The 12,626-nt window shown below is 35.0% G+C and overlaps 1 protein-coding gene across 1 annotated transcript; it reads right to left on the bottom strand.

The window, feature by feature from the left end:
• Positions 1-10,117: 10,117 nt before the first annotated feature.
• LOC142336063 (uncharacterized) lies at positions 10,118-12,502 on the bottom strand. The gene has a single exon (XM_075384565.1). The coding sequence runs from the start codon at positions 12,065-12,067 to the stop codon at positions 10,271-10,273; it is 1,797 nt and encodes a 598-aa protein (XP_075240680.1). The 5' UTR covers positions 12,068-12,502; the 3' UTR covers positions 10,118-10,270.
• Between the last annotated feature and the right edge of the window lie 124 nt (positions 12,503-12,626).

Genomic DNA, 12,626 nt, shown 5'->3' with positions numbered 1-12,626 from the left:
CACAATTCTCATACAATGTATTAGAATTTTGTTTTTAATAGTGCTTGTTGTTGTTTTTGTAGACGTACAAAAAATTCTATGAAGGAGACCATGAAAGATCTCAATGGTTTCTTTTGGAAGTATAAAAGAATCAATTTAATAATTTTGTATGATAGCTAATGGTTTCAATGACTTTCAGATAAAACATTTTCAAAAAATATATTTGAACCTTGAATTTTTTCCTTATTGATTGGTACTACCAACCTTTTGCTGAAGCATTAATTTTTCTTGGTTATTTGTTTTAACTGGACTTTGTGCTAACACTAATTGTGTTTACAGGACAGACAATTTATTTTCATAAAACTAAATTTTCTTTAATGGCCATTATTTTATTTTTTTTGTCTTTTCTCATAGAACCTTAACAAAGAGGACCGATTGATGATCAAATGAGACCCAAGAAAAAAAATTAAAACACCTTTAATTGATCATCGTTTTTAATATCTCGTAGTTCTAATGGCTTAAACACTGGTTTCATAAAATAGTTTGTTAAAATTTGAGTTCTGGTTGTGTTCATGTTTTTTTTTGTAGTCTTATTGGCTCACTAAGAAAAGGCCAAAGTGTATTCCAAAAGAGTAGCTATTGTACGTTTTCTAAGTTGTAAGCTAACGATTTTCATGACTTTCAAAAATATTGGTTTAAAAAAACAGTTGATTTTTCAGCTCTGTCAATTTTTATCTTCTTTCCTTCAAAGGTGGCTTTTTCTCTATAAAGACAGGCCGTATCTTTTTTTCTAGTCAGCCAAAGTCCAATGTTTGTGACTGTTTTGTTTTCAAACAATGGTTTCTTGGCTTTGATACTACGCATTTTCTTTAATACGTCGATTTTGGATATCTGCGATTTCTGAGTTTTTAAGCTCTTTCATTGTTTCCTTGCCGCAACAAAAAACTTTTGGCGAGGTCGCTTTGGCCTTGAACGTTTGCATAATGGGGCTTATAATATTTTCAGTGCATAGATTATCAAGTCAACGGCTGCAACACCAGTTTCTTGCTTAAAATATTTGATTTTTTTAAAAAGAAGTATTGTCAGTTTTTGTTTTTCTTTTTGTAGTCGTTAAACATTATGTGGATAATGACAGGTCTGAATGGCTTCCTTAAGAGGTATAACTCAACAGGTTTCAATTGCTTCCTCAATTATACATCATGAAGTATAAATGAACCTTTTCAATGATTTGTCGATACCTAATTGTTTTAATCGCTTAGAAATAGGTTTTCAAAACTCTTTATGGTTTTCCAAACAAATTTATTTTTGAACTTCGCATTTTCTGCAGTTATTTTTGTAATTGTTACGAGGTCTCATTAAGGAGAGGTTTCGCCTTTTATTAAGCAATGTAGGGGTCAATTTGTTTAGTTATGGTTTTATCTAGTGCCATTTTAATTTTGTTTTCTGAAATATTCTGTTTTCTTTTAAACATAGACATCTAGTTTTCCAGTGTAATTAAATTTTGTGTTCTTTTATTTTGCGTTCGTCATGTCTCGTAGTCCCATCAATCGCAGGTTTTATCAATCCTCCAAAACGGCCTTATTTTCATTGAGTTGTTTGTTTAACAATATGTGACTCTTGAAAGTTCTCTATCTTTTCCTCATTTGGTAGACCATTATGTCGAAAATGCAGATGAGCGGGGTCAGAACATTATGCGCAAACGCACATTACCGAGCCTCCTTGTTAAGAATTATGAAGACAATGATCAGTTTTGCAACTACGACTTCACGTTTCAAAAGATTAATTTAGCTCACGTAATTACCAATAAGATTCCAAGAATAAAGTTTTAGGCTAATTGAATGCTCAAAATCAAACAATGGTTACGAGACCTATCCGCCAATACAAGTGGCAAATTGTGACATAAAAGTGCTTTGTCCTGCCACTTCTGTCCATGGCTAACGTAGAGCTTTCTTATCGTGCACAACAATTAAGTTAGATGAGAATTTGGCGAAGTATTGTCTCTGCTGTCGACAAAATGCCGCAACAAAAATTCTTTGTTGTCTCAGTTCAAAACAAAAGATATAACTTCTCAACAAAAATATCCAAGGTTTGTCAAAGTTATGCACAATGAAAAAACAGTTGTTCAGCTTATAATTGATATAGTCAGAGAATAAATTACTTCGCGGAAATTCACTCGATCAGCGAATTTTAAGATAACAATTCGATGGTTTGGTACAGTTCAGTCATAGTTAAGATTAAACTAGCGATGTTTCAGATTAAACAAAATACAAAACCAAAACACAAAATTAATCCTAGAACAATTTTAAAAACTCCCTTCCAATAACCATTTGTAATAAAATTGGTCATTCCAATAAAAATTTGTGAAATGCCGTTTCTCAGTGTATTTTTCCACCTATTGTATGGAATAAGATTGCTAAAGGTGTCCCCATAGTAGGAAATAGAAATGCAAATACGCACACCATTAAGCAATAAAAAGATTGTAAAGAATGATTTGCCGATGGATTTAGATGAGTGATCTCGAAACATGCTGAAGCATTGCGATAAAAAACTTATTAACTTTTTATAGCTTTTCAAACAATTGAGCTGAGCAGGCATCACATAAAGCTGGTAAGCGCTATATCACAAACAATTGGGGAAAACTCGTTGGGATCAACAACTTTGTTGGGAACAACAAAATTTCGAATAATTTTGTCCTGATACAATAAAATGATGTTTCATTAGGAAACAGAGTTAAACAAAAACAGGCACAAATTAAGCTCTTTCTTTGTGAGAAGCTGAATTTACTTTATTTGCTTTCCAATACACCATTATTTGTTGAATCCTTTGGTCAACGTTCAAAAATCTTGCCCGAAGAAAAACAATGAGTATTTTTCTTTAAATATATATTTCAACAGTTCTTATTCACACCTCTTCCACTACCCCTTTTCCGCGCAGAACTTTTGAATTCTCTCAATCTAGAGCAGATAGAATGCCCTTTATGTAAATGAAATATATGTCAGTGCGTAAAACTATACAATTACAATGAAAATGATATCCAAAAAATTTCAGACTTTTTTTCACAGTTTCCAATATTCAATTTTGACATTTTTCGCAGAGAATTTGTCAGCGGGTTGCCAATATAGCTTTCATGCAAATCCCGTATTTGAATCGACAATTTAAACTTTGCAACAATATTTTCCATGATCTGTAGCTGCAAATTAAGTTGGAATGTTCGCACAGAAATTAAAATTGCGGTAACTTTTATCACTGTTTTATTCTTGTTATTCTAAATGATGTCACAAATTTCTCAATTCAAACTAAAACAGCGCAAAATTGTTGCGTAGTAGAAAGTTATACGAGTAAAATTTCCAGCTGGATATTGTTCTTCTTGATCCATTCCAACTTTTTGAGAGAATCTCCCCCAATTTAACTGCTTACGTTGAAATAGTTATTTTACATCGACTGTTCTGTTCCAGGTTCAGTTAATATCAAATTATTTGGACAGAACAAAACTACCGTTGCAAAAACCTGTTGTTCTTAAGCAAACCTAATGTCAAACATCTCAACAAATGGAACCAAAAATGCACCAACTCATCAAGTGTCTGATGTTTAGAATTGAAGTTTGAAAATTGAAATAAAACTGTTTTATCAACACGTTTTCATTGCTTTTTTAAAGAAAATAACACAGTTCTTCGTGAAAAAATGCGTATCATCCATTAGTTTTGAGTTCCACAGTTGCAATTGGGTGGAATAACAAAAATTTAAAAGATGAATTCAACAACAGGAATAACTATAGCGAAAATATAAAAAGGAAAAATACTGAAACTCATTGAGGCTGTAGTCTTAAATATCATATAATCAGAGTAAAGGCCTTAAAACCAGAAAAATTGCGGAGATCTTGAAAACATTTTTAAAAAACTATGATTAAAAGGCAGAGCAATTTCTCTGAAAATAAATCTGAGTTTAAACTTACTGAAATCAGGGCCAATGAACAATTGCTAACTAAAACAGACTGTTAGCTTGTTCTTTTTATAACCATAAATCTGGTACCAGGAAACGCCATGTTAATATAATTAGTCTAAACGTCATCGTCATGTTAATAGGCAACTTTACTGGTCTCTCAACTAGTCACAGAAAGCAATACAACTCTGCCAAATCATTATATAGAATGATCTAATTTAGAACTTTATGTTAATTATTATCACTACGCATAATAACAAAGATCTGCAAATTCAAACAACGGATTTCAAGAGAAATCATTATCAAAATAATAGTAGAATGAGTCTATCCAAAAACCTTAACTTATAATCGAAAACAAACAGCAATCAGGGGGGGGGGGGGGGGACGATTTGCTCACTTGGATTTTTTGTTCAAAACTCTTGGCCTATCGACTCGTCTCAGAGAGTCATGGGTGGTATCAAAAGACCATACAGCATAGAATGTACAATTTTGAATTAATACTTTCCAGGCAGTAATCAAGGTTTAGAGTTAAATAAACATTTGAACGATCTCCGTACTTTTGCTCACACCCCGTAATTTTTGTTCAACTTTTAGAAACATTTTAGCATTTAGATTTTAGCTATACCTTGATAAAAATGTTAATATAATGCAATTGGTCTAGCCTTAAAGATATGGAATACTACTGAACTGTTCGATCCGACTTTTTTCCAAATGTATCAAATATGCTTCTTTAGCCCACTGTTTGCAAAAGTACAAACCCAAAACATGCAACAATAATGAAAAACTCAGATTAAGGCTAATTTTGTTTCTGTCAGTTTTACTCAGTACAATCGAGTTTTCGCTAATTTAAATCGATAATTATCCAAAAAGCATCATTTTTCGTTTAAAAAAAGTTAATAAAAGTTTTGCACCAAACTATCTACTACGCTAACATTTGGAACAATTACGCGTAGCAATATTAAGGCTAGTTTTCGTCCAAGAGAGGAATTTGACAAAGAAGTATTCGAATTGTATTGGGGCACTGTTTTTTTTTCAAATAATATTCTAGCATTTTTCATTTTTATGTAAATTCCGGATCAGAATAATTTTATATCAAGGCTCATTTAATGACAATAAACAGATTTTGTTTTCAGAGAGAAGCTCAAGAATTCAATGGCTTACAAGCTGTTATCGTAAACCTTAATTGACTTCTTGTATTTTGCCCGCAATTTTTGTTTTCTGCCCTTGCATGACATAGGGTCAAAAATCAGAGATCTATTTGCATTCATTAAGTGGTACAACAAAACTATAAATCGCTTTCAGTTGATATCTAATGGGTCTCAGCACTGAATAACACTTGTTGAAAATATCAGTGAATTTGTGAGCATGACTATTTTTTCTTATTTCTTTTATTGCAGCCCAGTCTAAGTAAAGACAGGTATCACCTTTTTTAAATGCATATCTAAAATTCAATCTTCATAGCAGTTTCGTTGTAACTAATGGTGTCATTGCTTTGATACTTGTTTCTTGCCATTTTGGAGGTCCTTTTTTGTTGTATTGTAACGTCATGCCAAAAATGACAGGTCTCATTCTCAAAGAGGGCGTTGAAAGAGCGCATAATATACAGAGGGCGTTGAAAGAGCGCATAATATTCAGACTTCCTATGGATGTTAAATAAAACTGATTTAATGACTTCAATTGCTACCTAGTGGTTTTAATGATCTCGAAGCTGATTGCTTTCAAAAATATTGATTTTTTCGTTTGACCTTTTTGTCAACTTGTAATTTAGTCTCCTTTATAACCATCAAATTCCGATCAAATTTAAGGTGGTTTTATGGCTTCAACGCTGTTGTTCATTTTAGAAAATACAATCTCTTGACACTGGCCAATATTTGTGATTCTTCTTGTTCTCTTTTTCACATATTTCTGCTCAAATGGGGTCCATTAATTTTCAAGTGGACAAAAAAGAACATTTTTAAAATCTTTCAGTTTAATAGCTTAGTTTAAAGGCTTAAAATGGATTCCAAATCTTTGAGTTTTACCTTTATTTGTTATTTTGAAGTCCTTGGATTTAATGTCAAAAATTACAGGTGAAACTGGCTTTATTTTACACTTTTTTGTTACTTCTGTCAACTTGTATGCCTCCTGTGGAGGTATAAATGAAATTATTTCATGACTTTAGTTGATAGGGGATGGTTTTAGTGACTTTGAAACAAACGTATTTTTGAAATGAGCCTATTTTGTGCTTTTTTATTCACTTCCTACAAACTCTCAGTAAGGAGAGGTCACAAATCTTTTCTAGTGTATAAAAAGCTATTTCTTTTAATTTAGGTTTTATCTGATGCTATTTTGACTTTCTTATTAAGTGTTTGTTAGAATATAGACATAAGTTTTTGTCGTAAATAATGTTTGTCTGTTATCAGATTTTGTTGGTGGTCCTGTCGTTAGTCTCATTAATGGTAGATCTCATCGGTCCTCAATGCTTTATTACTAATTTCATACAGTGGTACCTTTTTTACTCATACTAATTTTTTCCAACAGTATGTGAAGTTTGCTAACTCTTCCTCATTGGTTAGACAATTAGGTAACAAAATGAACAAAATGTGGATCACTGAGGTCGGAACTTTATGTGAGAATGCACATTTACACACCGAACCTATTCATTCTACCTTAACATTCGATCTCTCATTCCATCTATCCATTAACAAATTGTTATTCTTCACGTAAGTCTTTTTTTCAATATGTTTACATTGTACAAGATAAGCTTTGCATCGAACCCGAACTGACCATTTCTAAACGCATCAACAAAGAAACTCGTTGCTTTCCAACTTCATTCCTCTTTATTTTTTAATGCAAATTTATAGCTGAACAGATCCTCATTAGCAAAACAAAAACGGAGAAAAAGTCAAAAGACCGGTAAATTTGAGTTTTAAAAAAACTTGTTGTCATTCAAGGATCAATTTTCTTTTCCAAATGTGCTTGTATTTCCAATGTGCATGACACTCAGTGAGTACTAACAAACTATTAGCTTCCAAAAATTAGTAAGGAAAATTTTTGGTAATCGAGCACAGAAATTGAGAAATCTGTCTACCCGTTTTATTTGTCGCCATCAACCTTTATAGTAACAACTTGATAATCTATGCGTGTCTTTATTCACTGTGAGCTGAATTATTTCAGAACTCCACTCTCGTCTAAAGTTGTTTTCTAAGTTTGCACCGCCAAAATCAAAGCTTCTGATTGCTTTCCTTAATTAGGTAACATTTTCTGAATTGGTAAATTGTTAATTTCAGCCTTTGTTCAAGATTCCTGTTGTTGGAAAGAATAATCAAAACGACAATCACGCAATCCTTGATAATTTGGTAGAAACAGAGAACCAAAACGAAAATCATGCAATCCCTAGATAAATTGATGCGAAGAAAAAAAAGGTGCCAAAGAATTAAAATAATTACCTATTCAACTAAATTAATGACGTTTCCTCGTAACTGCAAAATGTCTCGTAAACCTACTAACGGTAAATCCATTGCTCTCAAACGACAGGTAGGGTACAATTTAATTTAGTGGTGTAGCTTTTTATGGGTGCAAAAACTCATAGGGGTTCAAAGCCCTATTATAAAAGCTCAAGGTCGCTTTTATAATAGCAACAAACGAGGAGAGCAATTGAGACCACTCAATATTAAACTGGGGCGTGAAGGCAAAAAAAACCTAGAAAAAAGGGCAAAAACAGTCAAGCATAAATTTTGCATTAAAAAAACACGTTTACAATACTTGTCCCAAACATTTTTCGAGAGCAATTACTAAGCACACTAAATTTTTATGCATCCAACTTCATTAACAAATTGCACAATTTCGCAAAAATCGCATTTGTCATTGTCTCAAATTTGATTGCTTAATTCAGAGTGCACTTCGGCCAATCATTTTATGAAAGAATATAATTTAAAAATTTAAACATTAATGAGTATAAACATTAAACATGTTTAGGAGAATTTCGTGATTTATCGAAAACCACTGACCGTAAACAATTGAAAACATAGGTCGTGTGTTGCGGCGCCAATTCGTAACGTGCCGTATTCTTAATTTGAAACTAGTGAACCGGACGCACTTTTGAACTCAAACATTGACAGAAATGGACTATTTGATATAGTTTTTCTCATATTTTATTAATTCGATCTCAATTGTGAAACGCGAAACGGATCAAACAGCTGAAAATACACATGGAAAATTTGCATAAAATAACTGAAAATGATCAATAAAGCGCATCAAGAAAGACGTCAAATAGATCTCTTCCCAATTGTTGATCCCCTCAGAGGCGGAGAACCATTTAAATTGAAACAAATTAAGTAACTCTTAATGGCCCTGTGTTCGGAAAATTTCATCCTGGTAAAGTTCCAAGATTTTGAACCCACTGAATTAAATGTTGTACTTTTTCTCTGGATAATTGTTGCAGGATTATTCAAGCAAAATAGAATCTTCACAATGGCTCCATTCCACCCGTTATTAAGAATTTCCAGACCCCCGAGTTGTTGAGTGGGACCAACTGAATAATGCATTTAATTAAGAGTGCCGACCCCCTATCAAGTGAGGATGGTAATTCTGAATAGCATTCCTAAAGGAAACTACAAAGTCCAGCAAGTCACGGCATTCACGCAAAAAATGATGTGTTGGAGTACGAACAATTTGTCCACAGCTTTTGCTATATTGGCATTGGGTATAATGGCATTGGGTAAAATGGAAATGGGTAAATTGTCCTGACACCGCTGAAATAATTGGTCTTAATTATAACTTTCGTGTGAAAGGATTACTATAGTTGTATTGTGAAATGTGTTCAGCGGGCATGCGGAAATTTTGCTCTTATGGGGAGATAGATAGATAGCTGTTGGACTTTGATCTAATTGGTTGAGCAATTGAAAGCTTGGATAGACTTGTTCAGTCTGAACAATAAAATACGCATCCTTCAACTTTATTTTGCTTGGTTGTCAGTAGAAGGTTATAGTTTTAGATACAATCCAATTGGAATTCTGTTTATATTTGCTTTAATTACAGAGTAATCTTTCGGGAACATCTAAGATTTCTCAATTAAAAACTGTTCTTTAACCATTTTCAGGCATTGAAAATCTTGTTTCAGTCACCATATAATTTGAACCCGTAAGTTTCTCTCAAAAAGAAAACTATAATTTGATGAAACCTAGTGTTTAATTAATGGAGCTGACAATTGCTGCGAGAGTAATTTTATTGATGTTAAGTAATAGGGAGTTGCAGTAGGGTTTGAAACAACGGGACACAAGCCAACATCACATTGAAGTATCACAACAAGAATCCCGACATCCATCTTTTTGGTGCCACTCTCAAAAACTTTCAACAACTCTTTGCATTTCAAATCTACACGAGAGGAGCTTTTTATATGGCACCGCCGTTTTTCTAGGACTTGATAAGAATTGTTTTGTGAAAAACGGCCATGTATATAGATTGCCCTATAGCCGACAAAAATGAACATCTACAATACGCTAATTACGTCGTATCCAAACTTTTTGTCACTTTCTTTGACGTAGACTGCTTTGCAAAACTTTACTCCTGGTGGTTAACTATACACTTACCATCACTTGTAAATTCTTTCATCACTTGTAAATTCTTTACAATTTTGGGAATTGTGGGAAAACGATGGCTCGTAAAGTTTGTATTTTGAAAGAAAAGTGTAATGAATAGGTAGCTAGCTAAATTAACCTAACTTACATAAATAATTTCGTTACTACAAGTGAATAAATTATTGGACCCAAACTGAGTGGGAGGAGCATTGCCTGCAGGTACACTAACTAATAATAACCAATCTATCAATCAATTATATCTAACTGCTGGATGGAAAGTAGCCACGTTTGGAAATAACCATAGAGAAAAGTAACAGAGTAACTAACCAACATTAAGTATCAATACACATTAAAAACCTATACACTCTAAACTAATCTAAACATATTGTTATATAATAGCCCCAAACTTTTACACTTTGTTCTGCAGTTGCGATTGAAGAGGAATAACAACGCATAACTTGCGTTATTGTGTCCATTTTCCATAATTTTAAACCTTTAAACCTTTTTAAACTTTTTCAGAATAAACAGGTTTTGAAGTAAAAACAAGGAATATTTTTCTATTTTTATCTGTCCAGCAAAATCGAATTAAGTCCATTTGCTTATTAAATCAGAATGTGTGTCAAAAAGTTCAAGTTTCTTCAATTTGATCTGGCCATAAAGATGAACAGACAAATGTATCAATAATTAGTACATTTATTTGAACCATGTTTTTGCCAAAAATTGATAAAGTTTTTTTCGGAAAATGGTAATAAACAGTTAACAGTTTTTTACATTAAAATACACTTCAGCCTATCTCATTGTGAAAAAACTGTGGCAATGATTAGAGTAAAAATAGGCAAACCAATCACTACGAAGTAGAGCAGCGCTTGCAAAATTGCCATGTACTTCTTCCTGTGTTTGGACGCGTGAATGTAGGCAATACAACAACAGATTTGGTACGAGTTCCTCCCTGCGTGGAATCCAGGAAACGGGAGAGAATCCAAGTTGGCCACTGACGGAGTGCCGGAGAAACTGGAATTTCTACTTTGGATCTGCTTGGCGCGCTTGCGGTATGCATTAGAGAAACACTCTTTTAGTTTGGCAGTTAAATCATTCAGCTCTACCACGTGATGAATATACGACCTGCAAACTGCGCACTTGGTTGTTGTTGCTACGCTCTCACAAGCTTGTGTCTTCAAGCAGAAGCCACAGAACTTATGATGGCATGGCTTGCAACTAACCGGGTAGTACATAATGTCTAAACATATTGGACATTGGTGTTCTCGAGCTAAGTCTGTGGAATAGATTTCCTCGTCCGAGCTGTTTGGACTGTCATTGGATCCTGCTTCTGCTGATAAAGAAGGGTAACTCGCTGTTCCACTTGTCTGTACCTCCTCCGAGTTCTGAAGCATTCTTGGGTGACCGAGAGGACGACGTCGAGAGGAGGGTGAGTTGGAAGCGCTAACCGCCAGATCGGCGTTTCGTCTAATTCGCCTGTTCAGCTGATTCATTGTTGTTTCGTGTGTCGACACGAAGAAACTTGTGGTTGTTGTTGCTTCCACTCCACCGTGACTGCTGTTACGGTGTGCATGATCGGAACCAACATGACTCAGAGCCGCTTCAAAACTAGATAACGACATGCTATGACGACGCTGATGTGAAGACGAAGGAGCCGACACGTTCGATGTCGGAAAACAGGAGCGAATTGAAGAGAATTCCGGAGACGCGAGATGATCAGAATCAAAGTCGGATAGAAACCGAGATAGAATGATATCGGTTTCATCAGCGACTGCTTCATTGCTGCCTAATGACACAAGACTGTTTGGAGAAGACCTGACTGGCCTTAAATTATGCGGCAAGGACTCGTCCGAAGATATGCGTAAGTTGTCTGGGTGTAATGGATCAATGATAAGACTCAACTCCGCACAAATTCTATCGTAATTTTGATCAAACGTATCCGCATCACCAGTTGCTAGGTTGAGAGTACTGATTGTCGGTGATTCGGGGTGGAAAGGATCGTGCAAAGGTGACACGTTGGGCGGATTCACAAACGGCGATGTCGAATGGTTCTGATGGAATCCAAAGTTGCACCCAGACGACGAGGAGGACGAAGACGGAAGGCTGGATGGTGGCGGAGGTTGTTGACAAGGAATCGGTTGACTTGCCAACATCTCGCTTCCACTTGGCTGCGATCCAATTTCGGGGTTGCTGATACTGTTATTATTGCTATATGTGATGCTAACATTGCCACAAAGAAAGTAAATTGAAGATCCAAAAGTCTGCCTGCAATGCAAACATTTCATTTCGTTTGTAAAATTGAACGACCCAATATGGAGTTGGCATTTTTGACAGTAAAGCTTTCCTTTTGTCCAATTGCTATGCTCCAGTCGCTCTTTGATCCAGTCAGGCAAGACCGTCGGACTTGCTACGAACGCAAACGATTCGCGCATGTCATCGCCCCATTCGCATTCCTGCCTCTGGTCCGGGTCCAGATGTGCCGGTGACAAGATATAGACCCCTTCAACTGCAATCAGTTTGCAATGACTGCAGGACACATCGGCTGTCAAATGACAATCCTTCTGCAATTCGTGATCACCCAAACCAGTGCTCATTTTTCTGACAGGAATGCGACAAACCCAACTTCAATGCAACTGAAATTAATTCTGGGCGATTTATGCTAGTCGCAGCATTTACCACTGTTAAAACAAGCGACCAATAAACTTCAGCTCTCGGTTGACCTTCTAGGGCGTAACATTGGTCCTACATGGATCTGTGCAGGTCGAAATTAAAACATCTCGCTCTAACAAGATACCATCTAAATCTAAAATTGGAGATTGTGGTAGATAGCTGAAATAGATCCAGGCATTAGCAAAACATTCCAAATAGCTAATGCAGTTAGTTCTTCAGCGTTATTCAAATGTACTTAATACGACATTCCAACTAAATTTGGAGTAGCTCGAGACATCTTAGAGGCGTTACCCACTTTCTTTTAAGGTCGCTCAGACAAGAATTGAATACCAAATGTTTACAAGGCTGTGAACAAATGTTGTACCACACACAGCGAATAAAGCAACAAAGCGGATGACACATTAAAAGGTAACATGAAAGAATTCACAAAAATGCATAAGTGAGAGTAATTAGGAACATCTTGATGCTTTAACAAAGGAGGAA

This window comes from Convolutriloba macropyga, chromosome 3 (assembly GCF_964194025.1).
Source record: "Convolutriloba macropyga chromosome 3, txConMacr16.3, whole genome shotgun sequence".
Classification (NCBI taxonomy): domain Eukaryota; kingdom Metazoa; phylum Xenacoelomorpha; order Acoela; family Convolutidae; genus Convolutriloba; species Convolutriloba macropyga.
This window is presented reverse-complemented; position numbering and strand designations above follow the sequence as displayed.